Source organism: Acomys minous (genome assembly GCF_964271855.1).
Source record: "Acomys minous genome assembly, chromosome: 17".
NCBI lineage: Eukaryota > Metazoa > Chordata > Mammalia > Rodentia > Muridae > Acomys > Acomys minous.
In genome coordinates this window covers 53,276,736-53,296,800 of record NC_140500.1, presented here as the reverse complement: position 1 = coordinate 53,296,800, position 20,065 = coordinate 53,276,736, and the positions used below count along the sequence as shown (strand labels likewise).

General features: G+C 49.5%; 1 protein-coding gene across 6 annotated transcripts in view; it reads right to left on the bottom strand.

Moving 5' to 3' along the window:
- IQSEC1 (IQ motif and Sec7 domain ArfGEF 1) overlaps positions 1-15,736 on the bottom strand; it is a 337,559-nt gene extending 321,823 nt beyond the window's left edge. For 2 of the 6 annotated variants that reach the window (XM_084765775.1, XM_084765764.1), the window contains exon 1: positions 15,450-15,730. In XM_084765775.1, the coding sequence (XP_084621901.1) occupies positions 15,450-15,709 (260 nt within the window). In that variant the 5' untranslated portion in view covers positions 15,710-15,730. Of the gene's footprint in view, positions 1-15,449 lie in introns of all 6 variants that reach the window. The other 4 variants (XM_084765762.1, XM_084765768.1, XM_084765763.1 and 1 more) reach the window with 4 other exon arrangements.
- Between the last annotated feature and the right edge of the window lie 4,329 nt (positions 15,737-20,065).

Sequence of the window (20,065 nt, the reverse complement as noted above, 5' to 3'; positions counted from 1 at the left end):
CCACAAGCATCTGAGAAGTCTCTTGTCTCTGCAACCCCATAGGACCACTGGGATTAGACAGCTGAGCTATGTACGAGTCTGGCTTTTACATGGGTTCTGATGATTCAAACTTGGGTTGTCAGGCATAAGGGGAAAGTGCTTTTACTCACTGAGCATTTTTCTCGGTTCCACAATTTTTAAAACTAAAACAATCTTCCTCTGAGTAAAATAAATAAATAAACAAAGATACCTGAGACATAGTAATGTCAGTTTTGGATAGCATCCCCTGCCCTAAGTACAGAGAAACAGTGAGAAGATAGTGTCACACAGGGCTGGGTGTGAGCTGGCTGGCCAGACTCTCAGGTCCCAAGCTGAGGTGTGGGCAGGAGGCCGCCTATCCTTGCCACTCTTGGGATCGTGTTTTCTCCCTTCTCACGTCAGTCTGGGAGGACAGCATGCAAAAGCCAGCATCACAGAAGCTTTGCCCGGGATCATCACGATCAAAAGATTTGCTGGAGTGGATATAAATAGCCCCAAAGCTCTGCTTCCGAGTAGGCCTGTAGCAGGGCCCATGCAGGGGGACCTTTGCAAGGCCAGCTGGAAACATGCTTTCCTGTATGTCCAAGCTGCCCAGGCCCCAGCAAGTAAGCAAAGACAGCCACATTCTGCCTCCCCCTCACCCCCACCCCAGTCTCAGGTTCAGGCTCACTGCCTGACACTTGACTGCCTGTCACACTTCCTCTTTTGAAACACAAATTGGTTTTCAAATCCAAGCGGCAGCAGGCCCACCCCTGCCTACAGAAAGCTTTAGGCTTCAGAATAACCCACACAGGGGCAGAATGGGCACACCCAGGTAGCAGGGCAAACGGTAGGTGTGAGGCACCCAGGAAAAGCAGGTCTATGGCCTCCGTTCCACCCCAGGCTCACTCACTCTTGTACAGAGTCTCACCGGTGTCAAAGCCAACCTGCACGAGCATCACCTTCAGACGTGTGGCATTTTCTGACATGTGCCTGGCACCCCCTCCCCACTCACCCACCTCCTTCCTGCCCCACCAGCCTGGCACCCTGAGGACGGATGGAGCCTCCCCCTGCAAGAAGGCTGGCACTTGGAGGTGCTCTGAGAGGGCTTGTTAGGTGAAGGAATACATGAATGCATTAATGACGAATTCAGCATGGGGGAAGGAAGGGAGGGAGGATGGGAGGAAGGAGGGTGAACCCAGACACAGTGCCTGGTGCCTGTCAGCCTCTGCCTCTACGGAGCCTGTCTCCCAGGCTACCTCCTTCTGTCTGTTTCTTTGCTTTTCCATCTTTCTCTCCATCTAAGATCTTTGTCTCCCCTCTGTTTTCTATCCTTGTTTCCCTCCCTGTTTCTTTGGGTCTCTCTATCTTGCCTTCTCTACCTCTCCTCTGTCTCTCCAGCTTCCTTCATCTCTGCCTCTAATTTTATTCATATCTCTCTGTCTCCTCTCCATACATAGCTCACCACAGGCTCTGCCTGCCGGGGAGTCACCATGTTCCAAATGAGGAAGCATTTCCTAGACTCTGCAGGATGGAGCCAGCCTCCAGCCACAGCTCTCTGAACACCCACCCACCCACCTGAGCAATTCGGTTTCAACCCAAACCACACTTGGCAAATTAGGGTCCGAGAAGTGACAGTGTTCAATTTCAGCATCATAGCCCTTCACCTCCAAGCGAAACGAGAACCTGAGCCTGAGACATCCCTGAGGTCTCATGACTGGGAAATCTCCGAGGACCAATCACACATGAAACTACCTAAGCCCTGACCTTTCAAAGGCACAACGCAGAAGTCGGCCAACTAAGTGGCCAGGTAGGCTGAGTTTGCAGGCTTCTAAGGTCCAGATCCTGACAGGGATGTGCTTCTTAAACCAGGAGACTCTGGAGATCGGAGCAGGTTGTGAGGAGCCAGCAGAGTCAAAAGCCCCAACCTCCATGTGGGAGAGGAAGTGATGGATGTCAGTCAAGTTCCAGCAGAGAACTATTCAGGGAGAAAAGCGATGAATTTAGGCATAAGATGCCACACTTGAACACACAAATATCACACAGGCCAAGCAGACTGAGTCCCCAAAGGGCAGTACAGAGGTGTGAGCTGAGACCCTGGGGCTATCTTTCTCCACATCCACTTGCCTCTGCAGCCAGGGTAGTTGTTCCAGCAAGCTCCTTCCCCAGTCCCCACAGGTGACAGGCTCAGAGAAGCACTTGCTTCCTCACCATGTAGCAGGGCCGAGGGGCAGGAAGGTCTGACGATTAGGTTGGGCCTTGCCATGGTCTAAGTACCCCAAAACTCATGTGCTGAAGTCCTAACTGGCTATGTGATGGAGTTAAGAATGGGGTCTATGGTTGGTGATAAGGTCAGGAAAGCAGATCACCCACAAACAGAATTGGTGGTCTTATCAAAAACAAAAACAAAAACAAAAACAAAAAACAAAAAATACCAGAGACCTCCATTGCCCCTTCTGCCATGTGAGGACAGGGGGACGTTGCCGTCTGTGAACCAGAGAGCAGGGCCACCAAATTCCCAATCTGTCAGTGCCTTAAACTGCCTTCTAGACTTCAAGAAAGCAACAACTGTGGTTCAGCAGCCACACAGACTACAGGGTTGTTAGAACAGCCAGAAAGGGCTAAGTCCAACCTGAAAAGCCAGCTTAGGACAGGGATCAAAGAAACTGCATTTCACAACAACTTGTCATCATGATGAAGGGGCAAGTGTTTTTCCATCTCCCTGGTCTCCAGTGGAAGAAGACGGAGTTGTTTGCATGTGGTAAATTGAAAATCTGGGAAGTGGGTGGTGAACCAGCTCCCCCCACCCCACCCCGACCCATCCCTGTGCCTCGGGTCAGCCTCTCACTGAGCTCTCCCAGACACACTCTTGACCTCTCCTGCACAGGGGTTCAAGTGACTAGAGGGTCTACTGGGAACAACCACGAGACTATTGATAGCAGAACTATCCTCTGAAGAAATCACAGAAATAGAAGCCATCTCTCACCCAGCTACAAAGCAGAGTCCAAGGGCTGGACCATAGGTGTACAGTAGGCCCCAGACATTGTAAAAAGACAAACAGCACTAGTTGGGAGTTAAACAAACCAGTACCATACCCAGCCCAGGCAGGAGGGAGGCTTCACTTCTTTGGGTCTCCATGTTCTCATCTATAAGGCGGAATTGTGCGGATAAAACTACTCAGTCAACAGAGGCAGTACTCAATGTGTGCTTGAGACCATCTCCTGATGGCACCCTCAAGCCAGAAAAGCAGCTGGCAAAGACGATGAAAGCAGCTAAAACTGAGCTGTAATGGAGGTCAGAGACGTTGTTGTTGTTGTTTTTGTTGTTGTTATCAGCAGTGTTTTGTAGTGCTGGAGGTAGAATGCAAGACTGCAACAGTTGTAGTCTTTTTCATCTTTTCCCTTTTGTTTTTGTTTTTGATCTTGTTTTAGAGACAGGATCTAACTATGTAGCCCTGGCTGACCTGGAACTTACTATGTAGACCAGGCTGACCTAGACTCACAAGTATCTGCCAGTTTCTGCCTTCAGAGTACTGGGATTAAAGGCATACACCACCATTGTTTGTTCAAACCATAGAATTGTTTTATGAGATTCCCCAAACAGAAGAAAAATTTAGGAGACAGTGAATAAATGAATTCATGTATTTATAAGAGACATGAAGATATGACTTCTTGGATCTTAGAAACCTACAAGAAGAACATCATGATAGGTGGATCTATGGCCCAGGGGGTCTGCTCAAACTACTGCATCAACCAAGGTCAATAGAAGCAGTAAACATCAAACCCCTACTCAGATCTAGCCAACGGACAGCACATTCTCCACAGTTGTGTGGAGCGCGGGGACTGACTCGGACATGAACTCTGGTGCCCCATATTTGACCACTTCTCCTTGATGGGGAGGTCTGGTGGCACTCAGAGAAAGAATAAGCAGGCTACCAAGATGAGACCTGACAGGCTGTGACCATATGGTGGGGGAGGAGGTCCCCCTCGGTCATAGACCCAGGGGAGAGGAATAGAGTGAAAGCGGGAAGAAGGGAGGGAGGAACGGGAGGATACAAGTGATGAGATAACAGTTGAGTTGTAATCTGAATAAGTTAATTAAATAAAAAAATTAAAAAATACAAATAAATTTAAAAAATAAAAAAGATGTGACTTCTCTGACATGATACTTACCACTGAGGAGCCCAGCAAAAACAAGCTGTGGAGTTAGACTCAATGATGCACAGAAACGAAAGTTCCAGTCTTGTTTTATCCTGTTCTTCAACAACATATTCACACCAGGGGCATGCATGAACCACTTTGGAAACCCTTGGTCTTGCACACAAAGCAACCATAATATATTTGAAATATGTTGCGGTAAACACAAGTGGTTGGAAGTAGGCACTGAAAGGTGACTAGGGTGTGACTGGTCCCCACCCTGGGAGAGAGAGGAGGTAGGCAAACAGGAATAAGAGCTGGGAAGCTGCCAGGAGAACCCAGTGCTTCAAGTGGAAACTGGATACATATAAAGAGGAGACTTATTCTAATATGTGAAAAAAACAGAAAAGAGGCTAAGATAAGGACCTTGTCCTTCAAAAATGGTTCAAAAGGCAGGAACAGGGGTGTGGGATGAGCTTTCTAGACAGAGAGAACGGTGTGAAACACAAAAAGGGTGCACGTCTGAGAGAAGTGATAGTGTTGGGCATGTGGGAAAGCACAGAACAAATACAACCAATGCTCGGCCACTCTGCCTGGTGCATGTTTGTGAGTAACAGATAACATGTCAGCAAATATATGTGTCTGTAGCTGACTTGGTCCCTCTTCAGTTGCTATCAGCAAGCCAGAAACTGAATTGCTTTAGAAAGAATAAAGGTTCATTGGGATCATGTTCTAGAAGCTGGCATGTACAAGATAATAATAGCGAGAAGCTAGTGAGGCCAGTGCTGGATTATAACACATCAGAGACTAGTACTTGGGAAACAGAGCAGCACTCTATCTCGAGTCTCCTCTACTTCTTACAGAGCCTCTAAAGCCATCATGGGGCCCCACCCTCAAGACCTCACCTAATCCCAACTACCTCCCAAAGGCTACAGCTTCAAGCACTATTAGCATATATGACCTTAGGAATTAGGTCTGCAACACAAGACCTTTCAGAAGACACAGTAGAAAGCACAGCACTATCCAAGGCAGATATAAAGAGACAAAAATAGGGAGAGAGAAAGCGGGAGGAGGAAGATAAATGGGAGGAGGACACAGCCTGCTGCCTGTTTACATCTCAGAAGGCCAGAACTCAGAACACTCCACAGCATGTCCCTAAAAGCTCAAGGACCCACTATCATGTGTGGCCATCCTCTCCAACATGGGGCCTACCAGTTGGCCAGAGGTCTTGAAGATGTTCCCCGTGTCCCTAGCTGGGTGACAGCTCAGCAGGATGGCGCTGCTCACAATGAGGTAACAGGAGGGAAGAGGCAGGAATGAAAACAGGGACCCTCGTGGCTGACGTTATCAACACTGCATCCATGAATATGATTTTCCCCAGACTCCCTCCTGGGTGTTTTGGCTGCTTCACCATATGGCAGGAGTTAAAAATACAGCTCTGAGTGTGGGAAATGAAGATGAGATGGGTAAGCACTCTCAGAGTGACTGGGTAGAGGATCCTGCCTGCCCTAGCCAGTCCTCATCCAGGGCAAGGGTCAGATCCCAAACATGGGAAGCACCCTCAGCCCAGTGGGCCCTAGCCTCTTCAGACCAGCTTCTCTGAGTGACCGTTATATCCTCCATCTGCAACGCCCACAGAGGCCATGTGGTAAGAGCTTTGCTCCCAGCCCATGAGGAAGGTTTTCAGAGGTGAGGCCTAGTGCGATATCACTAGGCCATTGAGAGTGCCCATGGAGGACACTGAGGGACTCCAGTCTCTTCCTCTCTTGCCAGCCGTCCTGGCACATGGCACGTGTCACAGCTTCCTTTATCACATGCTTTACCTCACCACAACCCCAAAAGCAATAGGCCCAAACAGCTGTGAGTTGAAACCTCAGAAAAACAGTGAGCCACAGTAACAGAAAGCTAGCTAACACCATGGCTCTGCATGGAAAAGCCCCTACAACAGAACAGGGATACGCGCACAGAGAGGCAAGAGCTGAGTCCTATCTGAGAGTAAGCCATAGTGGAACCATCACTAAACTTAGAGAAAAGGGAGTAACAGAGTGTGGTCTAAACAAACCTACTGTGGGAAACTAAAGACACAGAGAAAGAGGGGCTGTGCTGGTTAGTTTCACGTTAACTTGGCTCAAGGTATAGTCATCTGAGAGGGGGGACCTCAATTAGGGAAATACCTCCAGAAGGGGATGTAGGCAAGCCTATAGGGCATTTTCTTAATTAGTGAGGGATGGGGAGGGCGCAGCCCACTGTGATTGGTGCAAAACTTAGGTTGATGTTCCTGGATTCTATAATAAGGGAGGAAGCAAGCCTTGAGGAGCAAGCCAGTAAGCAGAACCCCTTCATGGCTTCCGCATCAGTTTCTGCCTCCAGGTTCCTGCCCTGCTTTAGTTCCTGACCTGACTTCTTTCTGTGATGAACAGCGATATAGAAATGTCAGCCAAGGAAAATCTTTTGTCTCCATGTTGCTTTTGGCCATGGTGTTTCAGCACAGCAATAGTAACCTTAACTAGGACACAGCCAAGTGCCATGCTCAAGATTCTATGCTGGCCTTACCACCTGGTTGACTGACAGGACTAGCAGAGGTGGCCTTCTGGAACTTTCAATAGTTATGTCCAAAGGAGTCTCACATCTTCCTCCCAGGCCTTTCAGAACATTCTCTGCCTAGACTGACTCCCCAGAGTCTACCATGGTGGAGAGGCCTCATATGAACACTCCAGTCAGTGGTTCCAGCTGAACCCAGTTTTCTAGACCCTTCCACAGCTTCCAGGCATGTGAGTTAAGCCATTTAGTTATCCTCCAGACAAGCTCATCTCCAATTAAATACTACAGAGCAACTTCCCTTGATGGTACAGCAAAGAATAGCTTACCCAGGCCTTGCACAGACCTGGACTCAAAAGTCTTGAGGTAAAATAAAATAGTGTTTGGGCTTAAGGCCTAAATTTTAATTTAGTAAATAAGTTTAACTTAGCGAACACAGTACCAAATAGAACATTTAGAGTAAGTGGATGGATGGCTGGTTGAGTCATTGAATTATTGACTCTTTCATTTGCTAATTATTCATTAAAGTCTAGTGAGGGTCTGGAGAGGTAGGACAGTCAGTAAAGTGCCTGACGTGCAATCATGAGGACCTGAGTTCAGACCCATAGAACCCATGTCTTAAAAAAAATCAGAAATAGGCCCCAAGACTGGAGAGGTAAAAAACAGGAGCACCTCGGGATTATTGGTTAGCTGAAATAGTGAGCTCCCGCATCAGTGAGAGACCCAGTCCATTCTGTCCCTAAAAATAAGGTACAGAAGGGATTGATGAAGACATGCAACATTGACCCCTGCTTGCATACACATGCATGCACACAAACACATACACCTATACACACATGCACAAACAGAGAGGGGGAGAGAGAGAAGAAAGGGGGAGGAGGGAGGGAGAGAGAGAAGAGATGGGGGAGGGGGAGAGAAGCTGTGAAGCTGGGGACAGGGCTCCATTTAGAAACATAAAGACAACTTGATCCCACAGAGTTTCTGGGCTGGTTCCCTGGTATCCACACAGTTTGTCATAGATCTGCATCCATGTTTTTCAGCTTCTGCGCCAGAGTCTGGGTTTCACTGCCAACATCCTTGACCAGTTCCTGCTTCTGCACCCATTCTCTCCGGGGAAGGAGGAAGTACGTGTTTTGTGTCTGGTTCTATTCACTGTCGAAAGTCAAGTACTGATGTTCTTGCCTATTATTCTTGAATTATTTGGGTTGTTCTTATTTGTTTGTTATTGTTTTTGGTTGGTTGGTTGGTTGTTGTTTGGTTGTTGGTTGGTTTTTCAAGACAAGGTTTCTCCATGTAGCCTTGGCTGTCCTGGACTCACTTTGTAGACCAGGCTGGCCTCGAAGTTACAGAGATCCACCTGCCTCTGCCTCCCGAGTGCTGGGATTAAAGGCGTGCGCCACCACTGCCTGGCTCTTGAATTATTTGTATCTCCTTTATTTCTGTCAGTTTTTGTTTCAACTATCTTGAGGTTCTGTTGTCTAGTGCATGTTTGTTTGTTATGGTTATGTCTTGTTGAGGGACCAACCCTCTTAGAATGTCCTTATTTACAGTAGCAGTCTTTTTCTCAAATTTTAATATTTTGTTTTCCTATTTGAGTTTTTTTTTTTTTAACAAGGCCTCACTGTGTAGCTCTGGCTGGAGTGGAGCACATTTTGTTGAGTAGGCTAGCCTCAAACTCACAGAAATCTGCCTGCCTCTGCCTCTTGAATTCTGGGATTAAAGATGTTCACCAGCATTCCTGGCTGGTATAACCAGTCTATCTCTCTTTTGGTTACTATTACATGGATTACCTTTTAAACCTAATGGACTAACATTCAAAGTAGTCTCTAAAAAATAATACCTCTCATTTGATGTCCTTGGCTGATTCCCCCTCAAACTGCCACCTCCTCCACCACCTTTGCCTCTCCGCATTATTTCCTCATTTGTACCATAGAGTTGTAGCAAGTGTTGACAATATAAACAGCCAATCGTGATAGTGAATAGTGACTGAACATTATAACTAAGGGTGTGAATAATACATTCCAGTCTTTAAAAAGATTTATTTTATGAGTAGGTATGTGTATCTGTAAGTGTGCATTCACATGGGTGTAGGTATCCCTCACTGAATTCCCTGGAGCTAAAGTTACACATAGTTATGACCCTGCCTAGGTAGGTATTGGGAACTAAACTCAGGTCCTCTATAAGAGCAACAATTGTGCCTAACTACTAACCATCTGCCCAGCCCTGTTTCCTCCCATTTTTGAGTAAGGAACCGCAGCCATGCAGCTCTAAGAATGCCTTTGCTCTCCTTATTTAAGCTGGTACTCTCTGCATCCCCACTGGATCATCCATTAAACAATGTTGGCAAAATCCAAGTACAGTGGCATCTGCTGAATCCTCAGCCCAGCCCTTGGGTTCATTGTAGGTGTCAGGGAGGACAAGGAAGCCAGCGTATGGGTGAAAAAAATCAAACAAAATATGCAAAGACACCTCCCAGATAGCCTCTGAGGCCCTCAGGGTTAGCACTAGGTGAAAAGAAGGCCACAGAAAGGTTAATCAGAGATGTAAGCATATGGTGGGTTGTGAAAAGAGGGAAGCCGAACATTCTAGAGAGTTCTGCTCTAGGGGGGACAGGTTAGGGAACCCATTTGGCTTTAATAATATTAAGTCTCTGACACTTTAAAATATGCAAAAAGTCTGTAACTAAAGGCTAACCAGATGAAGACAGTATGTCTCACAAAGAGTTTGAATCAAACTCTGTTGTATTAAGTACACAAAAAAAAAAGAAGAAGAAGAAGAAGAAGTAGTAGTAGATAGATAGTACATGCATGCTTCTCTTCTTCCTCTCTTGTTCCTAAGGCCATAGCTCAAATGACACTTCCTGCAGGAAGCCTATGTTGATGGCCACAGGTGAGCACTTATTTCAGATGCTCTGGGCCTGTACACTGCTTGTCCCCCCCTCCTACAGCAAGCCAAGCTCTATCCCTGTTCATGTTTCCAACTGAAGGCAGTAGGGAAACTGCCCTAACAGAGAACAAGAATCCTGCCTACCTCTGCGGCCTAGGAACAGGGTGAAGAGAGGACATGGCAATCACATGTCTGTTTCACTGAGCCCCATCCTTGGGCCACAGTAGGCACTTCATAAATGTTCACTCCCATCCATGTGCTTCTAAGCACCCTCAAGGGTACAGAGGTATGCAATAAAGCAAATATTGAAAAACTTTAATTGCAGAACCTAGAGGGAAGGAAGGGGAAGCAGTGTTCTGCTCTGCGTGATTCTTTCTTCTCTTCTATATGTGTGAAAATACTGGAGCTAAACAATCCCCAAAGGCAATTTCGGTGCCCGAGCTAGCCCTGCTCCAAAGCTACCATCTATTGAGTCCTTGGTGGCAGACACCACAGGCAGCTCCTACAACTGGTCCCTTAGAGAAGTGGCTTCTCAAATGTGTCCTAAGACTGGCTCGGAGAGGCTGGGACTTAGACAGTTTGAGCCACTGGAAAACAGCTACAGTAAGGGCTGGGCCTTCCAACCCACTGCTAGAGGAGGGCCAACTGCCCAGGGACTAGTCACAAGAAAGCCCTAAAGGTCCTCTAGAAGAAGCCTAGGGCAGTTGGGGTGATGGGGGAGCTGCAATATCAAAGCTGCCATGCTTGATTAATGAAGACAGAAGTCCTTTCCATAGGTAATAGTGGCCAGTGCACTCTGCATAACCCCAAGTTATTAGCTCCACAGAGAAGACCTGGCACACAGGAATTCCATCTGCGTCACTCAGTCACACTTAAGTCTACAGTCTACGGAGATCTGGGCTATAAGCAGGAGACCTACTGAACTCAAACTCAAGTTTGCATCAGTAGCCCTCCCCCCTTTTTCAGATAGGTCAATTTCACCTTGGGTTCCAGTTCTTGACAAATTCCCAGTTTGTCTATGTTTGTTTCCCCAGTTGCTTAGTGGTAATTATTCCTGTTGACACCCTGACAAGCACAGAACAGTGTACTTCCCAAGTTAAGTCAAGTGTTGCTCTTCTATAAAAAATAAAATATTTAAAAAATTAGGAAAGCACCGACAACTCGATCAGCTGTCAAAACAACATCATAGACAAAAGAACTGATGGATAGCCATCCTGATGGTCGAACATACGAATGTCTCCAAATGCCTGACTTCTGTGTCCAAGTGCTCACACTTCCCTCCCCATGGCAGAGCCCTGGGGGCTGAGGTGTCTGCAGGCACAGTGGCCTGTATCCAGTGTGAACACTCACATGGGAAGCATCCGCAGCTCTCAACTGCGTTTCACATACTGCACCGCTCACTGTTTTTCTCAGCGCCAGCTAGATAAAGAAGCAGTCCCTGATTTATTTTCTGGGTTGTAAAATAATAATTTGCTTAGCTTGTCAGACGGCTGGGAGAGAGCTTCAGAGAAACACTCCCTCATTTTTCTGCGGACTCTACCATCTGCTGGAAAAATAAGAATGGCTCACCCTGATCCCTTACAGTTTAATACATTTTGTCCAACTAGGACAAGTGTCCCAAAGTGTGGTGCAGCTTGTTCCTGACAGAGGGACATCTTCCCAGCACTGGATACAGGCTTTATCTCGGCTGAGAGAACAAGAATATTATTTAATAGAAGCATAAACACAGTGACTCCTGCCACCCGTTTCTCAGCCACCGTCGTAGCTGAGGAGAAAAAGGCCCCTGCATCCTCTCCCGGGCTTCTAGTCTTTCCTCAGAGGGAGGAGAGAATCTGCACAGAAGAGCACTCAGCTTCCCGGCCCCTGCACCTCAGTTTTGGTACCTCCCAGCCACTTTGAGGAACAACACAACTCAAAGGCTCCTTGCCAGGACCATCCAAAGTAGTGCTCCCTGTGTCATCTGCCTGCTGCCAATTAGGACAGTCTAATTCCGTCTTGCCGCCCCCTGTTCCACGGCCACCCTTGAGCATGCCCCCTGAAATGAAGCACCATCGTCACGGTTAATGTCACCATAAAGCCAGGAAGAGCACTTTGTTTGGTAAGTCAACAGACACTGAATGCCACCGAAAACCACCCCCAGAGTGAGTCACCGATTCAGAGCTTCAGAAAAATGCCCTCTCCAAGTGATGTGTGATGTGACAGCCCTTGAGGGCTGGAGCAGATGAGAAGGCGGAAGAGGCCGTTCCACTGGGCCTCTCAGCCACTTGAGGCTGGTGTTTACTTCTGCCAAGAAACCTGAGGAGATCAAAAGCTAAAAACGGGTCACCTTCTCCTACCTTTTCCCCTTTATACAAACCACAACCAGCGCTGCCTTGGTGACAAGATCTCATAGGGTAGAAGGGATCCATACACGCTACGTGCCCATAAGCACTGGCCAAAAAGAATCCTGAGAAGTGGTCTGATCATCCCACAGTGTGAAAGGCAGGCAGTAGGGGAGGAGGATCAGGAGCCAGGCAGCATGAGATTCAACACTGGCTTACAACCAGAGCTTAAACAAGGCACGTGACTACTCTGAGCCTACGTTTCACATCTGTACAATGGGAGCAGCAACTTTCTCCGCCTGGCAGGAGTGATGATGACACACATGGTGTGAGCATGCAGCAAACCCTTACGGGATACAGTCATGCTCTCCTAAACTTGCTTCAGTATATCCATCAGTACCTGCCACATGATGATTCCAGTAACCCTTCCCCTCCCAGGCTTTACCCATTCAAGCAACATCCTCTGTACACCTACTCGGTACCCAAGCTCTAGTGAGGAGAATGTGGTTCCAGAAATTAATCACTAGAATGCAGCTGACTGCACGCTGCATATGAGTGCTGATGTCAGGGGGAAAAAATCAGCATCAGTAACAACAGAAATAAATAACTGCCAGCTAGCAAAGGCCCCACGAACGACTGAAATTCTTCCCTGTTTCAAGTGGCTCCCCCAGTGCTGGGAACCAGTAGTGATCCTTGGCACTAACTGTCGGGAATGCAAGAAAGCCCTCTGAGAAAGAACTTAAGGCTTGCTGGGATTGAAGGCTTCTAGCTCGTTGAGGCATCTTGTGTCTGGTGAGGTGAGGCTCTTGTCCCACGAAAAGCAATGGACCACTGAAGCTCCTAACTCAGGGGCTGCTGTGGCTACCAGCTACTTAGGAAAAGGTCAGTCAGGTCTTGCTCAGCCAGCGTGCTTGTCAGACCCTCTCTTATAAGAGCCACTATATACAGACAAGGAGGCCTGGGAATGACATCATCCACACACAAAGGTAGGGAAAAGTAGAGCCCAGTCCTCCAGCTCCATTTCCCCCAGACCATGGCCTTGTACTGCTCCGTCACCTCTGGAAACTCAGGCTTAATAACAGTTGTCCGTTCCAGCAACCCTTCTCCACAGTTCCATATTCCCCCGTTGCACATCTCCTGTCCCTAGCTTTTTGAGTTCCCACCTCCTGTCTGGGCTCAGCTAATCCAAAGAATTGAGAAACTGATAGACATGGGAAAAATCTCGCCAGCATGAAGTACCTATAGGGTGCCCATTGCCTTCCTCTCTCTCTCTCTCTCTCTCTCTCTCTCTCTCTCTCTCTCTCTCTCTCTCTCTCTCTCTCTCTCCTACCCTAGGGAAAAAGAATGGGAGGCAGCTAAGCTGATTCCTGCTTCGTGTGCATTTAAGAAAAGCTGAGATGAGGCAAGGTGCTGTGACCTGTCCCATGGTCACCAGCTGGGATATGCAGAGCTGAGCCTTAGCCCCAAGTTCATCTTCCCACATTCTTTTCCTTATGTAGCGTTATTTATCTCCTCTTTTCTGTGGTTCTTCTTGTCTCTCCAGATATTATCTCTGATGGTTCTGTATACAACAGCACTTAATAAAAGCTCTCAAGGGGGCATGAGTCATCACACACTCCTTCACATCAGTCACTTTATTCACACAACCAAACTATGTTTGGAAAAGCAGCCCCTAACGCCCCAGGGCCCTAAGCACACAAGAGTTAAATACCATCTCACAGATCTAGAGGATGTTGGGTGGCTCCTACCAGGGGAGGACGGAATTGGCGTTCCTTTTCCTAAAGGGCTAGGAAATGGGGTACAGGCAGGAAAACAGAGCTGGTATGATCTGTCTTGAAGGGAACCTCCTGTTCCTTTCCCTATCCTCGTCCCTTATCATGAGGTCTACATGCCAGTAACATAAAATGTCCCAGAGCTTGGGAGAAGAGTAGATTCTCCAGGCTGCCCCAGACCTGCTGGGTCAGAATCCACATTAAGCAAACAAGTCCAGATTCCTAGTGTGCATATTCAAGTTTGCAAACTGCCTTGGACCTAGACCATAGAACAAGAACTGTGCTGCCACTTGCTTTCCTTAAAGGTGACGCTATACTTTTTTAAGGTGACACGGGCTTTAGTTATGCCTCTCATAGGGGGAAAGCGAAGCCGGATTGTCTCAAGGCTGAAAGCTTATGAAATAAAATTTCCGCATTTGTGCCCCCTGACCTCCTCAGTCAAGACCACGGACTGGAGGGACAACGAAGATTCCCCACGCCTGGGAGAGAAACTTCTGCCCCTTCAGAGTTCTCCTTTACACATACTCAGATTGGTCAGTAGGGGTGACTTTGAAAGAAAAAATATGTATCTCCCGGGATAGTGATGTGAGGCATCAGTTGACCAACGTGTGTCACTGTTCCCTATCAAAACAGGAATGTGTGTCCCTGCTCTGGTGCCACCTCCCTAAGCTGCGAGGGACTTCATTTCGGCAGACCAGACTTTCTTCTGCATCCTTGTAGATAGCATAGGCTGACCTCTGTGCAAGGGACTAGTGAAGAGCCTCAGAACTAAGAGCTCCCTCTCTGTTCTCTCAAGCAGCAGGGGAGGCTCTGCATCAGTGACCCCAGTTAGAAGCTAGCCACAAATCCTCTACCTCTCAAGTGAACAGAAAGAAGGGTTGATTGTAACACTCCATCCTGCCTCCTAAAAAGCCAAGGAATTCAGCCGTACTCTGGCTCTTCAGACACCAACCATCACCACCCTACAAACACAACTCTCCTCTACCAAAGAGTGGACCAACCCTAGCACAAATGCCTACAACTAGTGTTCCAAGCAGGCTGTACAGGCCTTCTGTCCTTTGTCCATAGCAGGATGCAGTCGGACCCGGGGTAGGGGAAACGTTGTCCCCAATGACTGGTTTCCCACTCCAAGGAATCAGATTCCCTATCTGGAATCAGTGTAACTCCTTCCTCCAGCATTGCATGCTCAAAGCCTCTCAGGTCGCTTGTGCTAGAGCTACTGACCACATTGAACACTTTTTCTAGTCGACCCCTGACAGTTTCAAAGGCAATCGCAGAAGGAATAGGCAGAAAGCTCACAGCAGCAAACCTGACAACTCCACCCCAGCGTCACTTAAGCCCCCAGCCCCGCCCAGGAGAGCACAGAAGACTGCCAGCAAGGCTTGGTTGGCACCAACACCCAGAGGAGGCGAAGCTGCTGCAGGCTGGAGCTCCCGGGACGCCAGGGGCCAGGGCGGTGGGGCTGCGCCTCCTCGGCGGCTCCTTAATCCTTGGTCTGAAATAGCTGGGGTAATCTCGGGTCGAGGCAGGGGAATTAGTGTCTTGTGGGAGGAGGACGAGGCCCCGGGGCTGGACGGCGCAGTGTCGGTGTGGAGAGCACTAAGCAAGAGTGGCCCCGGCGGCCCCGGTGGCCCCGGGCGGGCGGGCGCTGCACGCGACAGCCGCGCGCGCGACGAGGCCAGGCCGGATGGCAGTTCCGGGAGGTCCCGGGTGCGCCAGGCTCCGGCCGAGGGACTCACTCCACAGCCCCCTGAGAAGTTCGCGCGCGTTGCCCGCACATCCGGCCGCTCTGCACTTACTTGTCGCGGCGGCTGCCGAGCTCTGGGATGGCCCCGAGAGGCGAAGGGCCCGGGTCCGGTCGCCGAGCGCACGCGGCCAGGTGTCGCCGGTGCCGCTCCAGCAGGCCGGCGTTCTCGCGGCTCAGCCGCGCCACTTGGCGCTCCAGCTCCTCGATGCGCCGCCGCCTTTGCGCCAGCAGCTCCTGCTGCGCCGCGACGATCCGGGTCAGCTCCTGCAGGTACTCGGCCGCCGTGCCGGGGGGCTCGGCGGCGCTCGCCATGGTCCCCGCGGCGGATGGCCGCTCCTCAGGCGAGCGGGCAGCGGGGCGGCGGCGGCGCAGCCATGGCTGCGCGGCGGGCACGGAGGCGCGGCACGGCGCGGCGCGGCAGCGGGGCTCGGCCCGGGGGGCGCGGCGGCGCGGGGCTGGCGCGGCTCCGCCTTGGCTCCCGCCTCCGCCGGCGGACGCCCAGTGCCTTGGCGCCTCCCGCTCCCCCGCGCCGCCGCCACCCTGCTGCCTGCTGCCCCACCGACGCGCAGGGGTCGGCAGGGCGCGGAGCTGCGGCCGCCGCGGGCAGACGAGGAGTTTGCAAAGTGCCGGCTGCGACGCGAGAAGGAGCGGGAGCCCTGCGAACGCAGACGGGGGAGGCGCCTGTGAGGGAGGGCGCCGCCTGCCGGGCCCGCCTCTCCACCCCGCTAGCCCGGTTCTCCGGTGCCTCAGCAACTCAGAGCCACAGCTCCTAAGCCCCTCGGCCTAGACCCAGCCCCGCCCACAAAGCCCCTGGTCCCAGAACCCCGCCCCCTCAGCGCGGGTCCCTCGGCTCAGCACGTTACTCTTAGCTTCAGCCCCGCCTCTTTGCCTCCTCAGCCCAATCCCCTAAATCCCTCAGTCCCGCCCCCTTATCCTCTAGTCCCTCAGCCCGGCTTCCTTCAGCGCCTCAGCTCTGTCCAGCAAGTCACTCAGTCCCGCCCCCTATGCCCCTCAGCCACGCCCCCTCGGCACAGCAGCCCCTCACTTTCAGTGCACGCTTCTTCAGCACTTTGCCCTTCAGCTCCGCCCACTAAGCACCTCGGACCCGCCCCCTCAGCTATGGGTACCTCAGCTCTTCTGCCCTGCATCTTAGTCTCAACAGGGCCGTCTAAGGCTCCAAGTTCCAGTCCTTTGGGGCTCAACCACGCCCCCTCGGCTCCTCTAGTCCCTCAGCGCTTTACTCTCAGCAGTGCCCCCCCCAGAAGGCCCCTTGCATTTCCCGACCCCGTCCCTCAGTGCTGCCCCCTTACAGTGAAGCCCCTCAGTTTCCCACCCCATGCCCACTCTTAGCCTTCTGTTCTGCAGCACCTCAGCTCTTCAGCTCCTCCACCTTAGCCTCTCTGCCTTTTCCTCACTCAGTTCCTGGGACTGACATCCTTCCTTGTGCCTCAGTCTCTAGGCCCCAGGTACCTTAGCACTCCAAGCATTTCAGCCCCGCCCCTCAGCCCTTTAGTAAGCCAGGCGGTGTCTTTTCAGAGTTTCTCAAGCTTTTGTCTTTCAGTGTGCTTGAGCACCTTGGCCCCAAGCTTCTCAGCACTCCAGCTTCTTCATCCTGGTCCCTCAGTCTCCCACCACCCAACCCAGAGACCCTAGACCTTCAGCTCTTCAGCCAGGAGACACCGCCCTCCCGCCCCCAGCCCAGCACTTCCGGTCCACTCTTGCCAGCCACCCTGATGTATAAAGGTTAATTTTAAAAAATGAGGAAAACTACCTTCCTGCATGCTACTGACCCATGATTTTAGGTCCGGTGAACAGAAAAACAAGCAACTCATGAGAAGCTTGTCATATTTTACAAGCCTAACTGCAAAAACCACAAGATTTGTTTTGCCACTGCAGACACTAGTCTCACAAACTGCCCCTTCCTTGTGCAATCAAAAGGTAGCCAGAAAGCACTGGAACAGGACAGCAATTTACCTTGATCTGAGGCTCAGTTTCCTCACAGGCAATAATACTACTTCTTGATTGTTCAACTCTTCATAATTTTCATATCCCTGATTTCTTTGAACTAAATTCATTTCTGTTTTGTTTTCTTGGTTTCAAAGGTTATTTCCTTTGTTTCTTGATGTCTAGCAAATGCTTTTAAGGCTATTAATTTGCCTCTGGGTAAAGCCTTAACTGCATCTCCGAAATTTCTAAACCTTATTATCTACACTTTGAGGGCATGGTTTTGTTAAGGCTGGCATTACTCTGGCACATCACTGCCTTCACTGACTCATATTTGTTGACGTATCTCTAAACTCTCCTTGCAAGCTCCTTGAGCATGCCTACAGAGGAGAGAATGATAGGGCCATCCCTGGGCTCCTCGAAGTCACCAAGGACTCTTCCCTCAACCTGATGCTATGTATACATCACTCTAAATGAAAACTTTATTGTTGTCCTTTTTTTTACTAGGCTAACTGACATGCTCCAAAAAAAAAAATCATGTTTCCTTTGTAAATCTTGTAACAGTCTTGTGAAAAGCAATGTCATGCTACATCCCATTTAACATTTTGATTTTTGTATTTAAAATGCACTAACAATTTTTGCAATTGTGTTCTAATATATCAAGAGTGTCTCCAAAAGATGGCTCAGTTTCACTCTATTTTAAGGGAGACCTAACCTTGGAGTCATGCTTGTATCTCTACCAGTGTCTGGGAGTGAAAGGAAATCAAATTCTAACCCCTGGCTCAATCAGTGAGGAACAGTGAAGGGAGGAGCAGTGCCCCATGCTCACTGCCCACGTGGTCTCCCCGTGTTTGTGTGCCCCAATAACAGCTCTTGTTAGAGCAGACTTCCATTTCTGTCTCTGCAACGCCTCCCTGCTCTCTGAGACTTGCCACCCTGTGATAACACAGACATAGAACAGACTGACAAATAGGGAGCCTTCAGGCATTACCAGGGCAGAAGTTGACAGCAGCTTCAGAGGGGTTGAGAGGAACTAGCCACACACCCCAGGTCTCTGTGGGACCCTGACCTTCTCCAGGTCATTTGCTCCGAGGCAAGATGTACATAAGGAGGTGATGGAGAGCCTGACAACAGGGGCACACATACCATTGTCCTGGGTCACGCAGGAACCAACTTTCAGGAAAAGTCTACCCTACCCTCAAAGAGCATCCGCCAGACATTCGCCTAGCAAATGTTCCTGGGTATCAACTCTGGCTAGAATCTGGGGGTAGAGAGCAAGACAGACATGGCCTCTGATTTCTTGATGTTTTCCAGTGGAGACAGAGAGTGAGGGGGTAAGCCGTGCGTGGCCACACAGGGCCTGTTCTCAGAAGAGCCTTGAGTAGGTTGGTGTCCCACTGTTGCTGTCTAGATATCCTAATATTTTATCAGGGGCATAGAAATTTCATTATGGTCTGGGGCTCCCAATAATGAGACCATCTTGGAGGAGTGCAATGACACTCTAGTGAGCATTCCAAGAGCTAAAGAGAAGCCCCAGTAGAGGGCACTTGCCCATCCCTGTTGTGTAATGTTCCCATGTTGGCTGACTTCAAGCTATGTTTTGAGCTCAAGGACAGTAGGCGTATATCGATACCCTTGTCCTTGACCTAGACAAACATCAGGTCAGATAGGTGAGGATAAAAACAGAGGGGTTCTAATATAATGAACTAAAGGAAATAGCCCTTGTTTACATTCCATGGTGCACAGAAAAAAGAGTAGAGCCCTCAGCTTCCCACAAGCACGCTATGCTGGCTGCTGTGGCCACCCACAGTGCATTGCACCTTAGGACAATGCTGTAGTCATGGTACGTGCTGGCAGCTGATGGCTCCAAACTCAGTTTCCCTTGGGAAATCACCCTATGATGACAGGTCTAAGTAGAAATTATCTCCTCTTCCTAGGTGACTATTATCCCAAAACTGGTTCATACAAAGTTCCACATTCAGGCCCTCTTGCCTCAATGGGCCATGTTGCGGGTCCATGCCAGCACCAAAGCTCCTGAAAGGACCACCAGGGCCTCTGCAGGGTCTGCACCAGCACATTCAGCACAACTCTCTCCATCCTTAGTAGGTGCCACACCCAAAAGCATGCCCAGAAGAACCTGGACAGCCAGCTCTACATCTAAATGTCTTTCCCGGGAGTCACCTGGGGGCATCCATCTTTACCCACTCTCCCATCTTTGCCGTCACACCTTCACTTTTTTCTTGTTAGGACTTACAGGATATGTATTCCACCTTATAATTTGACTTAAGGTCCTCTCACTTTAAGCATAAAATCCCAAACACCAATAACTTCCTTTTTCAGTATTATAATTGGGTAAATGAAAGGCCAAGTAGTGAATACTGAATTGAAGGAGAAAGAGGAGGAGGAGGAGGAGGAGGAGGGGAGGAGGAGGAGGAGGGGGAGGAACACGTAAGCATGCCAAAGAAAATAAAGGTAATAAGATTTAGGAGATGACAAAGAAAATGGGTTGTTTGTAATCATTAATTTTTATCCCTATGCAGCGAGAAAAACCCATTCTTTCAATATTATCTTTGGAGTGGAAAATACATCTTGCTCCTTAAAAATCTTCTGGGAGCTCTCTGGCTCACAGTTAGAACTTGAGCTGGCTGCTTTCTGGGCCTGCTACATGGTTCATTGGGGATTTCTTGGCATTATACTTCTGGATTGGGTCCACTGTTTCTTGGA